At 51.3% G+C, this 22,916-nt stretch overlaps 2 protein-coding genes across 5 annotated transcripts in view; one reads left to right on the top strand and one right to left on the bottom strand.

The window, feature by feature from the left end:
- Positions 1-22,916, bottom strand: part of RAD50 (RAD50 double strand break repair protein) — a 182,454-nt gene that overhangs the window by 139,585 nt on the left and 19,953 nt on the right. The gene's annotated exons all lie outside the window — the stretch shown is intronic.
- On the top strand, positions 120-11,985 carry IRF1 (interferon regulatory factor 1). Of its 2 annotated transcripts, XM_082725756.1 has the most exons (13): positions 120-477; positions 843-1,001; positions 4,028-4,091; positions 4,677-4,902; positions 5,981-6,072; positions 7,361-7,460; positions 8,273-8,449; positions 8,567-8,616; positions 8,724-8,856; positions 9,042-9,164; positions 9,576-9,625; positions 10,574-10,709; positions 11,003-11,985. In XM_082725756.1, exons 5-13 carry the CDS (start codon positions 5,986-5,988, stop codon positions 11,113-11,115), a joined length of 969 nt encoding a protein of 322 aa, XP_082581882.1. In that variant the 5' UTR covers positions 120-477; positions 843-1,001; positions 4,028-4,091; positions 4,677-4,902; positions 5,981-5,985; the 3' UTR covers positions 11,116-11,985. The 2 variants fall into 2 exon arrangements, with proteins under 2 accessions (XP_082581882.1, XP_082581881.1); XM_082725755.1 differs by lacking the exons at positions 120-477; positions 843-1,001 and having other exon boundaries at positions 2,513-4,091.

Consider the following 22,916-nt stretch of genomic DNA (forward strand, 5'->3'; position numbering starts at 1 on the left):
GCCCCACGGGGCGGATGGAGAGCTGAGGCCTCTTTCCTCCCAACCCAGTGTTTATAAGAAATGAAACTGCACAGGGCATCAGCGGCAGCCCACACTGACACCCGCTCCCCCTCCGAGGTTCCGGAACAGTCCACAGCGCTGAAGCGATTCCTGGCCCACTCTTCCATCGCAGGACCCCCTAGGTGCAACCAGCTGCAGCCTCCCACTCTGTATTTAGGATTTTTGTAAGAGCACAACGCTTATTTGCTGTGTCTTACAGCATTTTTGCCAGAGTGTTGAGAGGGGAGGCGCTCGTCTTGAGCCAAACCCGGAGCTGACCCAGAGCAGGAGTGAGATTCATATTTGTTGAATGAATTAAGAAACGACTTTTGTTCTTCCAACTAGGTTCCTTTCAGGCGGGTGATGAGGGCTGGATTCTCCAAGCTTTTCAGTGCTTTCGGACGATTTTATGCCTGACTTGTGTTCTGCACTTCACAGGTTAGGACTGCCTGCCTCCAGGTTTGCTGTCAAAATCGAAATGATGGCTGGAAGGAATTTTGAGGATCTTAGAAAGCCCTCCCTTAGGAGCTGGAAGGCTAGAAGGCATGCTGTGGGTTCATCTGCTTTGGGAACCATGGCTTTCTCGCTGGGTAGCCTGCTCCATAGAGACCCAGTGCCCTCCTACTTTCAAAAACCTGGTGAAAGCCTCGCTGAGTTCTGCACTTCAGAGCTAACTGGAGCCCCACCTCCCCAGGATGTGAACACTGTGTTCTGAGAGCCCAACGGAGGGAGCTATGGACTGGAATGGTCATGGGGAAGAGGCTCCTATAGGGGTGATCTTGACCCCTGCATCCCTATTGCAGAAATCACCTCAAAGGAGGCTCCGCCAACCTAGAAAACTCCAGGGCCTAATACAGTGCAAATTATCCTTATTAAGTAATGGTATGGAGGGAGGCATGCTGTGAGTAAGACCAGAGCTAACCCCAGCTAACTCCACCTGCAGATGTGAGGAACCTACTCAGGTAGGTCTCTTGCAGAAAAATGCAGACTTTGTTCTCTAGAAGTTCACCACCCAGGTGGTAAGTGCAGAAAAGGAAGCATGAAAGTTAAGAACTAGGGGTTTACAAGGCAGGGAAGGAATTTGGTCTGGTAGCAGCTTTGGGGGTTCTTCCTAGAGGACCATGAATTTCCTCTGGGCCCAGAAATGGAGACTGACACTTTGTGTGTTGTATGGGGATAGGAAGGGGGGTGGGGATGAGACTGAGAGGGGTGTGTGTGTGTGAGTGTTGCCAAACACCAGAGGAAGATAGGGATGAGGAGCAAATGGAAGGAGCAAAGACATGAAGGGAAAGATAGTGTGTTCAAAGAACAGAAATGCAGTGAGAGGTTTACGCACTACTGTTAATACATGTCATTTTGCTCACGTTTTACCATTTAGGAAGTTTGACAGTCTATCCAATTTCATCTTCATAATAATTAGGAGAGATAGGCAGACTGTCTCTTTTACAGAGAATACAGAGAGAGGCCCAGAGAGGAACAGTAACTTGCCTAGGGCCACATGGCAAGTGACAAAAGCACATGAACCCAGGCTTTCAGACCCAAATCCTGTGTTCTTTCCACTGCTCTCTAGTTTCTGCCAAGGGTAGGGGAGCTGGGGGAGATCAGGTTGGTATCAACCTGATTACCTGGGAAATTAGAGTGAGCAGCGACCTGAATGTGGGGCTAAGGAGTCTCGGGAAAACTGAGAAGCTCCTGGTGGACCTGAATTTTTAGGGGATCAAACAGAGTTAGGCAGATCATCCTAGTGCAGAGGCATCTAGAGGGGTAGGCCCGCCCTGGAGGGAGGGAGGCCTGAGGATAGGCTGTAGCAGTAACCATCTGGTCCTGGTATGTGAAAACACAAGGATGCAGGGAAGAAAGATCTGGAGGACCAGGTGAGGCAAAGAAGGGAGGAGGATAGGAAAAGACTTTAACCAGGAAGGAGCTGGAATTAGGATGAGAGAAAGCTGCTAGGGTTAGTGTAGAAAGGGGAGGGAGGCCAAGAGTTGTGCTTGTGTCTCTGTGAATCTGTGGATAGGGCTGTAGTGTAGTGTCCAAAAGGCAACCAGAGCTTGTGTTTGGAGGCTAACTTTCCACAGGGGATGGCTGAAATGACAGAAGATGAGTATTTTGAGTCAGAGAGGACTAAAGGCCTGGCCTTGAATTACTAAGAAAAACCTAGGGAAGGCTCTGTTTTGCTTAGCATCATAGGAAATGTGTGATACATTTTAGAATGGATTCAAGAGCTGTTACAACAAAAATTTGGGACACTTAACTGGGGTGTTTTATTTCATTGACTGGTAGTGTAGCACCCTTGATCATGATAAGCAGATTCCTACAGGCTTCAATATCAAAAAAGAATCCCTAGACTTAGAAGTTAAAAAGAAAAAAAAGGTCATACACCCTATCAAATATGTAAATGACAATTTCATCAGTAAATTCTAACATTGGGGAATTTCTCCTAAGCAAAAAAATTGACATGGGCAAGATTTAGCTACACAGTGTTGTCTGTATTAGGAAAATATGGAAATAACCTAAATATCCTACAACAGGAGATTAATCAGTAAGTTTTTATTTATCCTTATTACAGAATAAAATATACCATTACAAATTGTATTGTAGAAGTACACTCCATGACATGGAAAGATATACAGATACAGATTATTATCTGTGAATTAAAATAAAGTTCTTGTTTTAAAGCACTTTTTACAGGCTCCTATTGCCTTTAAAGGGTCATTCTGATCAATTTATGAGACACATGAGGTGCAAACTTCCTTTCCCTGATCTCATTTTGAATTTTCCATTCACTATATCAGGTTCTTAGAGACAGGACAAGCATCCATTTGCTGCATAGAGAACAGACTTCACAACTCAGGAGACGCCTGCTTTCTGCTCTTCTGGCTCCAAAGGTCTTGATTTCTGTAGTGGGTTACCACTCCATCTGCCATTTAAAGCACCCCAACACTTCTATGCCTTGCTGGGCTTCTGGGTCTTCCGTTTTTCTTAACAGCCATCTAGGCTCCTTCCTTGCAGTTCCTCCTGCCTTTTTGCCTAAGTGACTGTACCCACCGCACTCTGGGAAACCGCTCTGACCCATTCTTGGTGGTGTCTTGGGAACCAAGCTTCATGTTATCATAGCATCAGATTCTAGTGCACCAGAATTGGATTAACCCATCCATTTCCTCTGTGGGAGGGAGTCAGTAGAGTGACTGACAGGTGGAATGCTGCATCAACGAGTCTATTTATAGCCTGCACCATTGCAACTGGGTGCTGCTGCTGTGAAGGGAGAGCTGGGTGAGGGGAATGACAGGGCCAGCCCAGCCTAGGGGAGCAATTGACTTCTGAGTCAGCAGCTTTGGGGAAGGTGAGGAAGGAACATGCTGGGCCAGAGTTCTGGATGGAAAATGAACACTCAGTCCAGTCTCTAGGAGTACAAGTGGGGCAAGGTCTATTTTAAAGCACAAGAGTTAAGTAGTTGCCCTTCCCAAGAGCCTGGGACCTGGGTTCCTCAACTCTTTGGCCACATCCATGGCCTTGACCATCCCTAAGCAATTTCCCCCATGCTGCCCAGAATCTCTCTGCTGAGGACCCCAGGCAATACCAATGCAGCTAAGAAGGAGCTCCCAATGCAAGGGCCATGTGAGGCTGTGTAGGTGGCCTAAGGCTGGAGTGCTAGCAGGAACAAGGCTACCCAAGCCCTACCCCAATTCAACAGTGGAGGCTTCTCTGAAATCCTTCCTTTCCCTAAAGTCAGCTGAATGGCAGTTCCAAGGATGTAGACCCACAAGAGGGGGAGGTGCCTCTCTGCCATTGTTAGTCTCTGGGCAGGGACCTCAAAAGCCGCGAGCACCTGCTGTCCCCAAGTGCGGCAGGGTGTTTTACAGACATAATTTCTCCGTCGCTGTAAACCAGCGAGATTGGGCTTCTTATTTTATAGTTGAGGAGACTGAAGTTCCCAGTCCCATGTCAGGTGCACCTACAGCGACCAGCCGTTCCTCTCCTCCGGCAGCCCCAGGCAGGACCCAAGGCAGCACCCCAGGCAGATTAGGCTTTCCCTTACTTCGTCAATGGAGGTGAGTGCCCTAGAGGTGGGTCACCGCTCGAGAAGGGGGGAGTATGAGGGCCCAGGCCCTTCTTTCTCGGCACAGCATGAGCAGGCTTGAGGAACCAGGCTAGTTTACAGGGATTCAATCCCGGTAAGTTCACCCTGAAGAGGACGGCAGGTGCCCGGGTAACCACCTCACCTGCGCTCAGAAGACTGAAGTCCCCCACCCCCAGGAGAGGAGGGTGAAGAGTTGGCCACAGAATCAAGCAGGCTGGGAGAATACGGAGTGAGGGGAGTAACTGCGGGCCGGGGGCCTTCGGCTTTCCAGGACAGCTTTCTCCCGGGCTAGCTGGGGTGGGGGTGGAGTGGGAGCGGACGGGGCGGGCCCGCGGTCGCCCCAGGGCGGCGGCGCCGGGCCGGAGGGGGTGGGGAGGAGCAGCCGCCCTGTACTTCCCCTTCGCCGCTAGCTCTACAACAGCCTGATTTCCCCGAAATGATGGGGCGGCACCGACCAATAGGCGCCCTCGCGGCTCTTTAGGAGGCGGGGCCGGGCCTGGGTTGGGGGAATCCCGCTAAGTGTTTAGATTTCTCGCCGGCGCCGCTGCCCCGGCAGAGCGCGCCACTCCTTCGTCGAGGCAGGACGTGCGCCTAAACCCGGTCGAGCACAGGCCAGCAGGAGCCGTGCCAAGCCAAGGCCAGCCGTGCCCAACGGCCCCTCGACCCAGGCATCCTCTGCCTTCCCGCGCTACCTCCCGGAACTGCGCTCCCGGCGCGGACACAGCTGCCCCAGCCGCGCCAGGACCTTCGGGCGCAGCCTCTGGATAGCGCCCGCTGCAGAGGTGAGCCCGCCTTCGCTGCGGGGGGGACCGGTGGCGTCGAACAAAGGCGCGCAGGGCACCAGGAAGTGGGGGCCGGCAACCCTAGCCGGGAGAGTCGCGGGCGCGCGGCGTTGCCTGGGGCCCCGCGCGGTCTCGGGAGGGCGCTGGAGGAGCGGCGAGCGGCAGCGCGGGGAGGGCGGGCCGCGCGGCGTGGACCGCCCACGAGCCGAGGTTGCCGGCGCCCTGCCGCTGTCGCAGATCTCTGTGCGCGGAGCCACCCGGCCTTCTGGGTGGCTCGGTAGGTTTGTCGCGCGCATCCGTGAGCGGTGCCGGGGACTTGAGTATACGTCCGCGCGTGGGCGCCCGGTGCCTCTCGCGCGGGCTTTCCGCGGTCCCAGCTCTGCGCCCAGGCCTTAGGTTTCTGGCCGTATGTGCAGGTGTTGGGGGCTGGGGCTTGATGCCCTGGATGGCTGGCGGACCTGCTGGGGCTTTGGAAGAGGCGCCACAGGTGTTCCTTTGGCTACCAAGCGGAGGAAGGGAGCAGGGCCGGAGGGGTACCTTGTCTGGAGCAGCGTAGATTAGATGGGGGTGGGGTGGGGGTGACGGGTAGAGTGCGGGGTGACTGCCTGCCACTAGGGAAGGTGCACAGCTAGTGGTAGTGGCAGAAACTCAAGTAGGGGAATTTATTGGCATCAACCAAAAGGAGCCTCTCCCTTCCCAAAGGATTTGAATTTGGGAGGAAAGTTCTGGTATTAAGATATCTGTGTATTTTATCTGTTTTTCCTGCACATAAATCCTGAAACTATCACTTGCATTCCTGTCTCCTCCCAAGAAGGTTTAGAGGAGTGTGGGGGAAGGGGCTTAAGTGTTTTTGCCCAAGATGTTGAAAATATTTAGAGGGCAGTTTTATAACGGTGAAAGCCCCTTCCCCCATGATTGTAGTACTTGGTACTTGGTGGAAGGCATAGGAAAGTAACTGAATGACCTTGGAGGGGTGGGGGTAGGGGTGGTGGTAGGGGTGGTGATAGATGGCCGGCAAGTAGTGCCTAAGGGGCTGCTCTACAGACTCCAAACCAGAGCCTCTGTTTTCTCTTTACAGCCAACATGCCCATCACTCGGATGCGCATGAGACCCTGGCTAGAGATGCAGATTAATTCCAACCAGATCCCAGGGCTGATCTGGATCAATAAAGTGAGTGTAACCTTTTGGGTTTTTCTGCTGCTATTTTAACACATGTTCTTTGGGGGACCAAGGGTTCAGATACAGCTCAAAAAGGGAAGTGATGGGGAGGAGGCAGATGTGCTTCCCAGTGGGTCCTGCGTGCAGGGGGGATGCAAGACCCAGCCTTGGACTGCACTTAAGCAACTTCTGCCTTCCTTTTTCGGAGTGGAGGAGGCACTCACCTGAGGGCACTGACAGTTTCTAGCAGCAGGACCCTCCCAGCATCTGCAGAGCCAGAAGTTCTGATCTCTTCTGAGGGAGACTACAAACACACAGCATCCTACAGGGTTCCCGGAAGCTAGGAGACAGAGAAGTGGGCACTAGTGACAAGAAGAATGGCTGGTTCAGCAGCAGACCCAAAAATTAACCTTGCACCATTGGCCCAGGCCCAGGAAACCTTATGCTGGTGCACAAACGGCAACACAGACCCTGCAGACTTAGTAGTAATAATAATATTAATAAAGATAGTTCATGCTTAAGGTACACTCCCTACAAGCAAGTGTGACACTGTGCTAAGTCTTTCACTTATATTGCATCACTGAGTCCTCACAGTAGCCCTGTGAAGTAGATCCTATTAGTGTCTCCATTTTCACATAAGGGAACTGAGGCACTGAAAGGTAGACAGTGAGTTCACAGAAGAAGTGATAAAGCCAAGATTTGAACCTGAATAGTCACACTCAAAAATCCATAGTGTTAACCACCATCATGACAAAAGTGGGGCTTATTCTTTATATTTGTCACTGTGATTTCTCATTTCACAGAGACCAGTGAGGGACCAAGAGGTATTGTGACAGTGCCAGTGTCACACAGGTAGTCAGCATCGAAGACTGGAAGAGGGCTCCCTCAGGTATATGGCCAGGACCCCCTGTGTAGGAGCCAGTGGTCCCAGGTGTCCTAAGCAGTCCTGTATGATGGGTGGAGCCCTCTCTTCCATGTTGGTGCTGAAAGCCAGAGAGCATCCCAACGTGCTCTGTGTGTGTCCCACACATCTGTAACATGCAGAGGAAGACCTTTGCTGAGCTGATGTTGCCATAGCTCTTCAGAACCCAGAGTCCCTACTGAGAGATTGAGAGCTAAACAGTTGTCTGTTTAAGCCATTCTCAGGATGGGTCAACCCAAGCCAGATGTCAGGGTGAAAAGGGGAAGTCAAACTTTTCCCAGACTTGGGGGGCTGGGCAGACTCATGCAAAAAGCCTGTGGCCTCTGAGATGACACAGCCTTGTATATATGTGTGTGTGTGTGTGTGTATGCCGTTCAGGAGGAGATGATCTTCCAGATTCCATGGAAGCATGCTGCCAAACATGGCTGGGACATTAACAAGGATGCCTGTCTGTTCCGAAGCTGGGCCATTCACACAGGTGTGTGCCCTGGTCTCCAGCCCTGAAGGGTCCAGGGAAGAGACAAGGGGAGTCACTTCTGTTAACACAGAGGTTCTTTGTTGGGGTCTCTGAGTTCCCGAGACTGTGTACAGAATTGGGGGTGAGGAGGGGGCGGACTTGTATTTCTGGGGGAAGAGGTCCATCATTTCACCAAGTTCTTAAAGGAACTTGTGAAGTCAATATCTTAGAAAGTATGATTTCAAGGAGTTCGTGGCTGGTTGAAAGCTCCCCCTGGCACAAGCACTTGTGAGCTGGGATACTGAAAGAGACCCAGGTCTTTCATTTTCTTGATGATCACCAAGCTCCTGACCCAAGGCCCATAGAGTTAGCAACCTCCTTTTATCCTTGAGGGTTGGGGCTCTTGGTCCATCTCAGATCAGTCAACATGCCTATCAGGAACTGTTCTTTGATGCCTGCTCTTTGTCCACTCCTGTGTTTGGAAATATCAGATAAACCCTAGTCCCTACTTGCTCTCTGACTGCTGACAGCCCAAGCAAGGAGACTGGTCATGGTATAGCACCAGTACAGCACTTTAGGACATATAGGCCCTCTAGTGCTTCTGGCTGGGCCCTTCAGAGAGGCCTGCTGAATGTGTCTGAGCTGAGCCTGGGCATTTGAGAACTCCTGAGGCCTGCAGATGGTCACTCAGGAATACTGGCTGTTTGGCCAGTGTGGGTCTCTGGCAGTATGACAGCTCAGGGCTACTCTTGTCTTCCCCCTCCCAAGCCAGGGGGCAGCTGAAGATCCCCACCTATGGCCCTGATAGTCCTCTTCCCTCTTCTGCCCACTAGGCCGATACAAAGCAGGGGAAAAGGAGCCAGATCCCAAGACATGGAAGGCCAACTTTCGCTGTGCCATGAACTCCCTGCCAGACATTGAGGAAGTGAAGGACCAGAGCAGGAACAAGGGCAGCTCAGCCGTGCGGGTCTACCGAATGCTCCCGCCCCTCACCAAGAACCAGAGGAAAGGTAACCAAGAGCTCTGGGTCTTTGGGTAACAATTAGGGAAGGGGGTAGGGAGGAGGTGAGAAGGGCTGCTGGGGCTGATGGGCCTGTCCCAAGACTGACAGCCTATCTGCTTCACAGAGAGGAAGTCCAAGTCCAGCCGAGATGCTAAGAGCAAGGCCAAGAGGAAGGTGAGTGTGGTCCTAAGCTGCTAGTCTTTGGTCTCCTGGGAGTCAGGGTGGGCAGGGGAAGAAATGCCACAGCAAGCCTAGACCTGAGTGCCTCCCTCCCTTTGCAGCCATGTGGTGACTCCAGTCCTGATACCTTCTCCGACGCACTCAGCAGCTCCACCCTGCCCGATGACCACAGCAGCTACACCGCCCAGGGCTACATAGGGCAGGATTTGGAGGTTGAGCGGGACCTAACTCCAGGTGAGCTGGGCTGGTTCTGGCATGAGAGCACATAGGTCATGGGGATGGCTCCTTCTCTTGGGTCTAGGGGGCACTGTGCTTGAGGACAGTAGCCAGTTGGAGCAGGCAGCAGGGCCAGGGCTGCTGGGTGTCCTGCAAACTGAGAAAGCCCACAGTTCTGACCTGCGGTTTCTCCTGTCCTTCAGCACTGTCCCCATGTGCCGTTACTAGTACGCTCTCTGACTGGCCCATCCCAGTGGAAATTGTGCCAGATAGCACCAGTGACCCCTACAACTTCCAGGTGTCACCCATGCCCTCCACTTCAGAAGGTATGTGCTTTTGAGGGCTGCCTGCCTGCCTCTTGTTTGGGTCCTGGGAAGGGTTCCCTGAGGGAGAGAGGATGGATGCTCAGAACTCCACCAGGCACTGACGGAGCTGACTGTGCTGGAGGAAAGAGAGAGGTAGCTGGGGGCTGCACTTTGGTCTCTGATGGCTAGTTTTCCTGCCTCCTCTGCAGCCCAGTCTCTGAGGGTGAGGAAGGAAGCAGGGGGGGAGGGTGGGAAGAGGTGTGGCTTCGGGGTTCAGGAGGCTGAGTCACTAGGACTGTGTCCTGTTCTGGCATCTCTGTGGTCGCAGATGTCTGCTGGGAGGCCATTGTGTGTGTGTGCATGAAAGGTGAGGGCACTGGTGGTGCCCGAGCTGCAGGGCTGAGCCATTCTCTCTGCTCTTCCCACCCACAGCCACAACTGATGAGGACGAAGAAGGGAAATTAACTGAGGACATCATGAAGGTAAAGCCCATTCTTCCCTGGGCACTCTTTCAAAGTGGCTGCTTAGGAAAGAGAAAGCCACTCAGAGCCTACAAATGAGAGGGCATAGGCAGCGGCTCCTGTGACTGGACTGCTTGCATAGTCCCACAGGTTTCCCACCTATGGTGCCCTCCTTGGCTACTGGGAGAGACACCGTGGAAGTGAGGATAGGAGGGAGGCATGCTCTCTGACCAGCTGCCCAGGAGCAAAGCTCCAGAGCCTGAAAGAGTGCTGAGTCAGCCACTCTCTGCACCGGGTCCCTGGCCTGCATCCTCTGCCCCAGCACACCCCAGGCCTGCTGCCCCGCTGGTTAGGGAGTGCACGTTAGGTTTTCATAATCAGCCTTTGGGATCTGTAATCTGATTGGGTTTATTCCCTTTTTCTTTTCTTTTTTTTTAAAGCAAATTATTCTCCAGGTTTGTTTTCTTTCTTTCTTTCTTTCTTTCTTTCTTTCTTTCTTTCTTTCTTTCTTTCTTTCTTTCTTTCTTTCTTTCTTTTTTCCTTCAGTTTTAAAAGTGAATATAAAAACATTTTTGCAGTAGTTATACCCAGGCTCTGTTTCATCAGCATAGAAAACTTGAAACATAGCTGTAGCTCTTTATCTCCAGGTTTTCTAGACATCTTTTCTTGAGTCACGATGCTGCCCATTGCATTAAGCCACATTCCCATTTGGTATGTCCTTCTCCCCCAGTTGAGGGGGAAAGTCTTGGAGATTCTGTGCCAGAGGGTAAATGTGGGAGTGGGAGTCCAGGGCAGACCCTCCCTTCCCAGGCCTCTTCCTAGCCTCATTCCACAACTTCATCCACCTGAGAATGTGCAAAGGGCCAAGGGTATGAGACTGGCAGGGAAGCTTTGGCTCACTGAAGGCAGGGCCAGAGGATGAGTCTGCACTGGAAGTAAGCTGATGGCTTCTTGCTCCTCTGTCCATAGCTCTTGGAGCAGACGGGGTGGCAGCCAACAAACGTGGATGGGAAGGGGTACCTGCTCAATGAACCCGGGGCCCAGCCCACCCCTCTCTATGGAGACTTCAGCTGCAAGGAGGAGCCAGAAGTTGACAGCCCTGGAGGTAAGAAGTCCCTGGAGCTAAGGATTTCTCCAATAAGGGAGAAGTTTGCAGGGGGTGGGAAAAAGGTGGGGGACTGGGCCAGGGAGCAGCAGAGGAAAACCACTTTTCTTAAACACTTCTTGTGAATTGGCTGCTGCTCCCAAGTACTTAGATTTGCCTAAAGATGAGGGGGGCTTACTGCTGTGGGTGGACAGTAGAGGCAGCTGTGTCTGTGGCCGGGATAGGCTGAGGGGGTGGGAGAACACACCTGTCTTCATCCTCCATCCTCATACAGCCTTCTTCACATCTTCTAGGGTATATTGGACTGATATCTTCAGATCTGAAGACCATGGACCCCAACTGGCTGGAGGGCCTGTTGCCCCCAGTCAGGCTGCCCTCTATCCAGGCCATTCCTTGTGCGCCGTAGCTGGGCCCCAGCCCCCTTTTACTCCCCTAAGCAAGCAGGACCTGGCATCACGGTAGCTGTGATGCAGAGAAACAGGACTCCTGTGGGCTCCTTGACATGGCAGAGTGTTACTCCACTGCTGAGCAGGGATGGGGCCTCCCTCCTTAGGATAGTGACCTCTTGCAGTCAGTCATGCCATGGTCTGGGCTTATCTTGCGGGGTAAAGCTGGCCCTGGCTCCTGGGAAGATGGGGTTCTGAGAAGGACGTGAAGGTGGAGGTCTCAGAGAGGAGTCAGCCTCCAGCTTTTCCCTCTAAGCCGAGCTGCTGAGAGAGGGTCTCACTGTCACTGAGGTGGCCCAAGGGAACAGACCAGTGACCTCAGAAAAACACAGCGCTGACCCCAGGGCTGACTCTGCACTAAGAGACGATTGCACTAAGTGAATCCTGTTCCCAAAGAATCCCCCTCCCTTCCCAGCTGAGCCCTAGGGACTGTTCCAAAGCCAGCGAAATGTGAAGGAAAACGGGACCCTGCAGGACAGTGCTCCCTCAGCCTCAGAGGAGCTCTGTCCTGTTCGGGCTGAGGGGCTTGGGAAAAAAAATGGCACTTTTTCTGGTGGACCTTGCCACTTTCCTGATCAAGGTGTACACTAACGACTCCCCCAAGCTCTCAGCCTTGCATTTATTTATATCGTGCCTTGCCCTGCGCCCACCTGCCCCCCTCAGGCAGGCCCCAGCAGCCCTCAGCAGGCCCTGGGAGGGAAGTGTGAGCGCCTTGGTGTGATTTTAAAAATTGGAAATACCATCTAATCACTAAATCATGTGTGACCACATACATACATGTGTGTAAATATGTACATTTGTCTTTTTATAAAAAGTTAATTGTTTATAAAGGGTGTGGCCTTTTATTTAGAGATAAACTGCAGATGGTTTTACTTTTGATAGTGACATTCTGAAGAACTCATTCTGGGCATCCTGCCTGCACCTGACTCGGGGTGAGCAGTGACACGCACCTACTGCAGAAACCTTGAGTTATGTTCACAGAGAAGGTGACAGGAAGAGGGGACAATCCTAGCATACAGACATGCTCATATAGATGCAGTCTATAGATGCAGTCACTTGCCCTTGGCTTTATAGCCAGGCTGTGAGTTGAACTGGGGCTCTAAAGCCTGGAGAGTGTTAGGTTTTGAGTTCTGAGTACCTTGCCATAAACTTTATGTCCTTCTAAACTCAAATCCAAATGTATTCAGATGCTACTTCAAAAAAGTTAACACCCGGTACTGGCCTGGTCATGGACAACCACCACAGACACCAGCCCAAAACTGGTTCCGGAGGCCCGTTGTGCTAGGCATTACTGATCTAGTTCTGGACATTTCCTTTCTCTACACTGTCCACTATAGTAGGCAGTGGCAAAGTCACATATGTCAACTGAGTGCTGGAACTATGGCCAGTGCAATGGAGCAACTGAATTCTTAATTAAAATGCAAATAGCCCCAGGTGGACAATGGCTACCACATTGGACAGTACAGATAGATACTGGATTGGGGACAAATCTGAGAAGCAGAGGCTGGGGTGGCTGGTGGACACTAGGGACGGACTTGGGGCTATTTACCTGCCAATTCAAGAGTATTTTGCTATTTTGATGGCCAGCAATAGCTACACTGGTGCTGAATACAAGCCCTACAGTATACTATATGACAGGTCTGTGCACAAAAGTGTTAGGAAAATCTTGGATAACCTCACATGAAGCAGGTTTCCTTCGTTTCTTCTCAGGGTTCTGGCTGAGTTTAAGCACACAAAATCTCTGTGAAGGAGTATGTTTCTGAAAACCACAGATTGGGAACCACTACCATATGGCAGTACTCCCCTCAGATAAGGCCTAGTTAAAGGAATGACTGAGGGCAAGTTCTGGATATGGGCTTTTTTCATGTCTCCCCACCCCCGGTCCCTGGCCCTGAGGCATAAACAGTATCCAGCAGCAGGCAGGCTGGCCAAGGGAAATCAGCTGATAGCACTAGCATCATCTAGGGAGTGAGGTCATGGCAGTAAGGGGGTTACTCAGGGAAACCAAGCCCTGGGACACTTCTCCCCAGTCTTAGTCTCAGAAATTGCTTGGACTTAGATCCCCTTCCTGGGCCCAGCCCTCTGGAAGGAGTATGGACCCCTGGTGGGGAAGGAAAGGCTGAGTGAGAAAATGATGAAAAGCCTAGAAAATGGGCAAGGATCAGTCTGATATATTCTGCCAAGCTCAGAAAGTATTGTTGCTTGATCTTGTCATGCTTGTAAGTAGCAGGTGGCCTCCAGTCTCCAAAGCCAAGGCAAAGTCCTGACATTTTCTAGCTCTTATCTGAGGAGTCCTAAAAAGTTGAGAACTCCCTGATATGTCTGGGGAGGAACTCCCAAACACTACTTGCTCCCATCACAAGGCAGCTGGGTTCTGGGGACCAGGCCTGGAGAAGCAGTGTGGGATAAAACCAGACCTTCCAATCTGTCCCATCACCCCCTGCCATGGACCTTGGCCCAGGCCTGATGGGGAGAAAGTACCTGTGACAGCATCTGACACTAACTCATGAGCCAGTCAGTGGCTGAACAAAGCAACATCAATATAATGGGAGCCAAATTTGGTCATAATAGTTTAAGGTCATTCTTGGGGTCTGTTAAAGCTTTTGTGGCTCATTCCCAAGAGTTTTGGCCTAAGCACTAATGGTGGAAAGTCTTGACTAAAGAATCCAAGAGGTCAATGAAAGATCTGTTTTGTTGGAGTTGTGATAACATTGTCATTAAGACCACTTTCCATTGGGGTAAAGTGGCAAATTGGGGCATGGTCATACCAGCTAGAACTCCTGTTAAATCTATGGACATTCGGGGATATTTCTGGTTAGTCATAGGCATTTCAATGCCTTAGTCCAAAGGTATCACTTTAACTGGGTTGGTTTATTCATTTAGCTCACTTGATAATAGGAAGAAAAAGAGACTAATATGTTAGCTGCCCACAGAGAGGGTCAAGGAGGCAGAAAATCTTCAGGGAAGACAGATACAAACCATACCTTCTTGATATATCAGTCTTCAACATCTGTCAGCGGGCTGTGTGCAAGATAAGAGCTTCCTCAGATCTCTGGAGGTTTTAGGCAGGGACTGCCGAAGACAAGGGAAAGTCCTGGGCCTGGTTAGAGGTGGAGTCCTTTCCTCTGGAAGTGAACCCTGCTGGCTGTGGGGGCTGGGCCATGCTTAACCTATCATTCTCTGGGACAATTTGGTCTTCTTTCACACTTTATGCAGATTCCAAAATTGTATTCGCAGGGTACAGTTTTCCTCAACAGCCCTGTGGAAACACCCAGGGAGGCTTTGTCTCTGTCAGATGTAATGTGCTTGCTTAACTCAGGCACGACTCACCCTCCATGGTGAGGATGCATGAAATTCATTGGACCCCCGCACTGACCTCTTCCCACTAATGCCAGTGGTCACAAGGACAAGAGAACGGGGAGCTGATGCACTCGCTCTTCCAGGATTAAGCCTACAGGGCAGAGTGAGGTTTGTCTTTGCCAGCTAGGGTTCTCTTGTGAGGCCAAGTCTAAGGCAGGGCATAGCTGGCCGGCCATGTTGTTTTCCTAGCTCCAGGCAGCTCCCAAGAGACCCATTTCTGCTGATATTCTGGGGGTCGGGATTGTAGAAGCAGCCCCCACTTCTGTAGGCTTAGGGGGGTGGCAGGCCTAGGGAGTCTATGCTAACAGTTTAATTTCAGTTGGGGGATACTAGAGGTAATGAGGCAAGGATACAGGGATTGCGTATAAGAGGAGAGGCAGAAATCCAGCCCTCCAGCCCTCCTCCGGTTCCACAGGCTCACTAATGGGAGGAATGGGGAAGGACCTTAAATTCTGGCTACGTAATGACAACAAAGGTCTGGGGTGCTCCCTCTGCAGCAGGTACCACCCCCCCACACCCCAACACACTATCCTACTGGCGCCCACACCACCTTGTTTGCAGACCAGGTGAGCAAAGCTCAGATGGTATAGGGTGGTTGCCCGATGACTCAGCTAAAAAGTATGGAGCCTGGATTCCAACCCACACCTGTCTGTGCCCAGTACCCAGATGGCTCCCACAGTATCAGGCTGTCAGCAGAGGAAGAAATTTGAGGCCTGGGAAGGACGTTTGCAAGAGCCTGCCTGGGGCAGGACACTAGCACTTCGTGCCAAGAAAGCATTTGGGGACCTGGAAGGAAGGCGACAAAGGCTGCATCTGCTGTGGACACCATGGGACTTGGTCCCGCCTTCAGCTCCCCTGCTCCCCCTTTTCCTAGACAATATTGCTCTGCTGCTCCAAGCTCCTGGGCCCCAGTAGGGTAGGGTTTGGCCTGGTCCTCAAGGGAGGAATGCCTCATCTACGCCCTGGAGGCCACCGCAGTTTCAAGGGGTGGGGCCCTAGGGGAATGGGACATAGACTGGCCTGTAACTTGGCCTCAGGGCAGGGGGCAGCTTAGCCACCCCAGCGTGTTTATGAACCTGCTTCCAACTGCAGGGGACTCTGGCCTACTAGGCCTTATCTTGGCCCTAGGGATCAAAGAGAACGTTTCTGCTGTGCTTCTGTGGGAGAAAGGCAACAAGAACTCTCCTGTTCTCCTGCTGTAAACCACACCCTCTGCTAGGTCCTGGGGTACTCAGCAATCTGAACTCCGGGTGAGTCTATCAGCCAGGACCACTCACAGGTATATCCTCATGTCTAGCCGTGAGACTGGAGTCACCCTATGGCTGTCCTGAGTCTAACCCAGCTTCTTGGTCCCTGAGAAAATACAGCAGTCCTGGCAACTTTTGCTGCCCTACATCAGGGGGGTTTCTCAGACCCACTTGCAGGGTTCCTTCAGGAAAAGCTTTTCCCTGCCCTCCAGACCCTAGCCTAGATGTCAGGGTCCTCACTTCCATTTCTGTACAAATGCCTTGGCCTGGCCTGGGTCTCCTTCTGTTTCTGCCCTACCACTTCTCACTCACACTGTCAATCCTGAATTGGCCCAGAGCCAATTGGCCCAGAGTCAATTCAGAGCAGGTACAATGAGTTCTTCCACAGCAATTACAAATAGCCACAGTTTTGCTAAGACAGGTGAAGGGATATGCCTGAGATCTTAGTTCAGGAGCATGACATAAGTGGCCAAGGCCATAGGAGTCTCGGGCTGAAGGTGGTGGTAATTCTGCGCCAGGCTTTTCTGAGAAAGCTGACTTCATGGAATGAGGGAATCATAAGGATACAGAGTTGGGGCTTGGGGATCAGGTGCAGAGAGGGATGGAGTCATTAGGTAAGAATAGCTATTGCTTTCCTAAAACTAAGAACAATGAAGAAGTCATGTCATATCAAGGTGATGGTGGACTTTGGTGGGGACTGTTGCCCTTGCCTGGGGGAGATAAAGGGTAACTGTCTCTGCTGGGGACCCAGAGCTCTCCTCCAAATGCTCCTTCTGGGCTTTCCAGGGTGGGAAGGAGAGCAGATGTGAGGATGTTGAGAGCCATGGTGAGGGCTGTGCTTTTAGGTATAGAGCCTGGCACTCCCAAATAAATGGAGGGCAGGGCAGGGTAGACAGGAGGGCCTGAAGGGGTGTTCAACTTTCCAAGGCTGGTGACCATTCATCACGATCCTGCTGTCATGAACTGGCCAGCAGCCAGAGTTCTCAGCTTTGGAGACCATCTGCCCCTATTGGGGGTGGATGCCACCTCAGGTCACTCAGTAGGACCCCATATTTGGTTTCTGGCCATCCTAAGACACAAGGTGACCTGGGGGCCCACCCTTATCTGATGGCCCCCAAGAGCACAGCCTCACTATCCAGGGCCTATCCCCTTACTGTCTGCCACTCCCCTTGTGGTCTGTTGGACACCCAATCTCTCCGACCAGACTGGAAGCTTCCCAGGAGCAAGCAGCTCATCTCCTCTGTAGTCTCAGGGGGCCAAAGTAGGACTGGCCCTTGAGAGCATTTCTTATAAAACCCTGGGTCAGCATCTGCTTACCTGTTCTGTCTACCGCCCACCTGGCTTCTTTGAGCCCTCCTTTGGGGGACAAGCCAGGCTGGACTTTGGAGTGCAAGGGAGCAGGCTGAGAGCAGGGAGGACAGAGTGGTAGCTAGCTTGACCCCTGCAGCAGAGCCTCGGCCCATGACTAACCAGCAACCAGGGCCACAGGCTCTAGCCCAGGGAGCCACAGGCTCCAGGCCACTGTGTCCTGCTGCGTGCAGCACATCCCATCCACATCCCTCAGCAGGACTGCTGGAGACGTGAAGGCAGAGTCATTCATAGTTTTATAAACAATGTACATGAGTAAAAAGTTTAATTTACAGAATAAGAAACACAGGTGAGTGAAGAGACACATTTGTGAAAGCCACCTGGAAGACCCCACCCAGGTAACCAGGCTATTACAGTTTGAGAGACTTGGGTGCAAACACAATTTCTCAGGCCCCCATGCAGGCATTTAGAAGCTCCGTCCCATGCAGATGCAGTCATGGTCTCCGTGTGTGTGACACGTCCACTGGCAATGGTGCAATTGACTCCCCAGCACTGACCTGGGGCCCCTCCTCAGCCCACAGGTCTCTCCGTGCCCACATATTGTGCACCGCTTGGCCTCTGAGAGTCCAAAGAGCTGGCTGTCCAGGCTGCAGAGGTAATCTAGAGTAGATTAGCAGGTACAAAGGGCCTTGGATGTAGGGTAGCCAACGGTCCCAGTTCACTCAGGACCGAGGAGAGGGATTTTCAGGGCTACCACTGAGAAAGTTCTGGGGAAACTGGGGCGAGATGGTCACTGTACTTGGAAAGCCAAAGGCCTTGTCCAGCCCCTCTCTCTGTGCACTGCTCTCAGGCCATCCTGCTGCATCTCAGAACCCCTAAGAACTCGCCAAGCAGCTCTGGGACAGAGGCTCCCTCTAGGCACACCCCCTCCAAGTGTTCCCAAGTGAGGCTCAGGAAAGGATGGGGGAAAGGGAATGAATAAGGGCAGGAAGGCAATATCCCCTGAGGGAAGATGGCGATGTGATCCCTGGCTGTCCAGAGCAGCCCAGAGTTGGAGGGGCTCCCATACTTGGCCACCTATCCCTCCTGCCCAAGAGCTGCCCTTAGACCTCAGGGTCTGAGTCATCATAGGCTAGGTTCTGGCCCTAGTTCTTGGAAAGTGCAGGGTCTCTGGGTGGGAAGTGCTCAGCCCCTTGGAGCTTTCCACAGCCCTGGTGCACCCAGTCTCATATCCTCCTCCTCTGTGTCCAAACCTGTGCATGTTGCCCGCCTAGCTTCTCTCTACCTAAGACTGGGAATAGAGAATAGAAGAGGAGTCCAGGACAGGATGAGCTGAGAGAGAAGCAGGCAGGTGGGAGGGGACCTGGGCAGAAAGAACGTCTCTGACATAGGTGGGCATATCCTGACTGTGGTCTGGCCTGTCTATGCCTAAAGATGAGGCCCTTGGAGACCAGAGAAATAGGCATAATAATGGTCCACCGTGGAATAAAGGTGTCCACATCCTAATGCCTGTGACTATGGTATCTTAATGTCAACAGGGAATTAAGGTTGCAGGTAGAAATAAGCTTGTAATCAGCTACTTAAAGAGATTATCTTGGATTATCTGGAAGGATCCAATGTAGTCAGGTGAGGGTCCTTAACTAGGGAAGGAGGGAGGAGAGGCAGAACCAGAGAGGTGGCATTATGTGAAAGCCATTGCTGGCTTTGAAGACAGAGGAAGGGACCACAAGCCAAGGAATGCAAGTGGCCTCTGAGAAAGTTGTAAGGGTAAGGAAACAAGATTCTTTCCTAGAGCCTCTGGTAAAAGTATGGAGCCCTGATGACACTGGGAGTTTAGTCCAGTGAGACTCGTTTTGGACTTCTGACCTACAGAGCTGTAATTTATATTTTAAGCCACTTAGTTTAAAGCCACTTTGTGACAGCAGCAATATGGGAAACCGGATGAGGGAGGCAGTCCCTCCAAGTCCCTTGGTTAGAGTCAGTCTCACAGAGCCCCAGAGTCTCTCCGAGGAAGCCTCTATTCCGTTCTGGGAGTCTCTGAGACTCTAGAGCACTGGGCAGGGAATGGGCGCCCATAGCCTGGGTGGGTCAAGAAGGATACCCAAAGAATAGTGGCTCAGCTGGACATGTCTCCGGGAAATAGCCACCCCCTTGAACCCCACTTCCCTAATCTCCACCGGTGCTGGCTCTGACCTGTCCTCCCAGGGTGGAGTTCTGTCCTTTCCACACACCTACTATACTTACAGCACCCTTAGTCTTTGGCTTCATTAAGGGAATCCAATTGGCTCAGAAAAAAGCTAGGACTAGAAGGAAAAAAGTTTCGAGGAAAAATCACTAATTTGGATGTCAGCCAGATCTGCATCAAGTCCTCGCTCTGCCACTTATTAGCTCTGTGGTCTCAGATGAGACCTCCTATAGCCTCAGTTTCCTCATCTATACAATGGGTGAAACAGCTTTTGTCTTACCTGCTTCACAGGGGGAGGTGACGCAAGAGGAAATATGCTGCACCAACACAGACAGTGTTTTTATTAATAAACAATAGCGATAAACCACATGTGCCTTTGGATGGAGTGGGTAATCACACTTCCTGTACTGGGGACGGAAGGGAGGGCACACTCATCAGCTCTGCTTTGCCTGCAGGCAGGAGGCTGCACTCGGCCTGGCCTGGAGAAAAGAGCAACACTTGTCTCTGTTGGAGCCCCTGGTTCGGAGCCCCCACAGACATGAGACACAGCCACCCTGCGGCCAGCACACTGTCCTACCAACCGCCACAGATGATGGCTTTGAGCTTGTTTTTTTTTCCCAAAGGAAAATAATTTTCTAGAGTTTCTTTTACATTGAAAACAGCCCCTCCTTCTCTGTATAAAAACACTCACGTTTTTATACAGAAAAAGTAGAATAGGAAATTATGCAAAATCAGTATGATTCCGATCTAATGAATATTGTAACTTTATGTGGACTACCTACTGGAAGAAACTGGGTGGTGGGATTATAGGTGATTGTATTTATTTATTTACTATTTCCTTAACTTAAAAATGCTCTACAATGACCTCTGATCACTTTTACAGTCAGAAAAAATACATATATGAATATATCAAAAATGCCAGGGACTTTCTTTTATGGAACCACGAACCAGGGTTGAACCAGCTTCTGCACAGGAGGGAGTCCTGTCCAGAAATGCCAGGGACTTTCTTTTATGGAGCCACGAACCAGGGTTGAACCAGCTTCAGGTTGAACCTGTCCAGGACTCCCTCCTGTGGGACCCTGTGGGACCCTGGAGACTCAGGACTTCCCCTGCCAGGCCCCTGCAGGCCTTGTGAGACAAGAGGCTGGATAAGTTGCTCTGCAGCCCCAAAATGACGTCACCTTCCTCTCACCCACCCCTGCTCCCTGACCAACTTCCAGGGGCTCCTCTGTGCTCTGAGAATTCCTCACTCAGGACTTGAGGTAGAAACAACCCCCCCCCCCCCCCCCCGCCGCCGCAGTCTGCCTCTCTCAGACTCGCCCTGGGAGTCCCTGCCTCCTGGCATGTGCCTAGCTCACAGGCTGCACTTCTCAGAGCCCTGCCCTTCCTTGAAGAACAAAGCCTGGCTGCCTGTGCAGCCTGCTGGCCCACAGTGACCCCTGCTTCTCTCTGACTCGTGCATAACAGCAGCTCTTGTTTGTTGGCTCTAAATTTCAGCTCACATAGCCAATGTGCTCTTTTTTAATCCTAGGCCACCAGCCATGACAGAGACGAAAATGGGAACAGCACCCCCTGGAGTTGTGCTGTGTGGGGACCCTATCTGATCCTCCCTGGCCTCTGAGGGTTGTATTGTCATCCCTAGTTCAAAGATAATATAACTGAAGCTCAGAGAGGCCAAGCGAAATCACCCATGGTCACATGGTCTGTGTTGTGTGTGGCAAAGCTAGAACTTGATTTCTACTCAGTTCACCTGAAGCTCACTGCTCCTCCCCACCCCCTGTGATGTCCTCCTGAACAACTCCCACATTCCAGCATGGGGAGTGGAACACACAGGGAGCACCCAGTGAATGTCGGGTGCTGGCAGTGATCATAGTGAGCTCCACCAGGGTTTATCATTCAATTCCCCAAGTCTTCCCAGAGCATCTGGGAGCAGTGACTGGCCTATTCTGTTCACTGCGATATTTTGGCACCCAGCGATGCCTGACAAGCATTACATGCTCCATAAGTGACAAATCCACGACTGTCCATTCAAAGAATAAAACAATAAAATAATTTATATGAGCTGGTATCTATGGAGTGCCTACCACAAGCCAGCTCTCAGGGAGCCTCCAGGTGAGCTGAGGGAACATACAACACTGGAACAAGGACCATACAGCATGGGTATAAGCTCACAAAAGTATCTATATAAAGGCCATGAGAACACCAAAGAAGGAATGGTGATGAGTAGCAAGCCTAAACCCTTCTACCATGTCAGAGACCATACCATCACAGCTTGACCACAGCGACGGCCAAAGCCCACAAAGCCCAATTTCCCATTTGCATCCACGTTCAGACTATATCTGGATACTCTTTGCCTCTCCAGGCTGGACAACTAGAATGCTGAGGGCTAGAAGGCAAACAGTTGTAGAAACTGCTGATACTTAGCTCGGAAAGAAAGAGGAGGGTTGTCTGTAACACCTGACAAGCTCTTGGCCAGCGGGCATTAGCCCTGAGTGCCCCCCAAGGGGGCCTGCTCTAGCTGGCTGGGCTGCCTGTGGATGGAGCAGAGAAGCAGGGAGCCTGGTGGGCTGCCTCTCTGGGACCTGAAGAGGCCTTACTTCCCATTGTGTAACTTGCTCACACAATAAGCATTTATTGACTATCATCTCTGCCCTATTCCAGTCTAGAAAAATAAGGATGAATAAAACAAGTGACAACGTTAGGAAATGCCAGCCCCCTAAGTTGACAGAGTCAGGAACCACTGGGTGACCTTCCCGAGTGATAGTGACATGTCAAAGGATGTCCTCCAGTTCTACATCACATACCAGTCTTTATCTTCCACTCCCGGCAAGGGCCCTCAGTCTGCAGTAAGTTATAAGTCGGCAACTGGTGTGGCGCTTGAGGAGCTGATCCAGAAGAGGCTGCCGCGGGTACAGCTTCCACTCCCTGCCCTGTCCACTCACTGCCCCGTTCAGGGCTGAAATGGACACACGTATACCTTTTTTTATCATCAAGAAGCAGTAATTATGCAGAAAAATGCACAACACGTATGTTCAGTGTTTTTAATAACATGTTCCGTTTAGTAAGTATCAAAGAGAGAGAAAATATTTGTTCAACCGCCAACCAGGTCAAGGGATGAAACAATGCCGACTCCCTTCCAAGACCCCCGTGAACCCCTCCCCATCACAACACCCCACATTCACGTCTGTGATCATGTCTACTTTGGCTTTTGTGACAGTGATTTCTGTGATTTTTATAGTTTTACCTTTTCTGTATGTATCCTTAAACACAATATAGTCCAGTGTTGTCACTGGTTAAACTTTTCCTGGAAGGAATTATACTGGATGAGTTCTTTTGTGTGTTTTACTCAATATTATGTTGATGAGAGTTATTCATTATTACATGATTACTATCCAATATGACAGCTATTGCAAGTTGCAGTAGTTCATTCATTTTCACTGTAGGAATGTTGCACACATTCTCTGCATTCTCAAATGCTGATGGGCATTCGGACGCTTCCTGGTGTTGTGTGGACATTCTCATGCACATGTAGGTAAGAGCTTGGTCAGAGCAGATCCTGAGGAGTGGAGCTGCTGGATTATAGGGTATGTGTATCTTCTTTACCAGATCACCAGATGTACTTTTTAATTCTGAAAAAGTTTCTCGGGGAAATAGGGCTGTC

This window comes from Mustela nivalis (genome assembly GCF_964662115.1).
Source record: "Mustela nivalis genome assembly, chromosome: 3".
NCBI lineage: Eukaryota > Metazoa > Chordata > Mammalia > Carnivora > Mustelidae > Mustela > Mustela nivalis.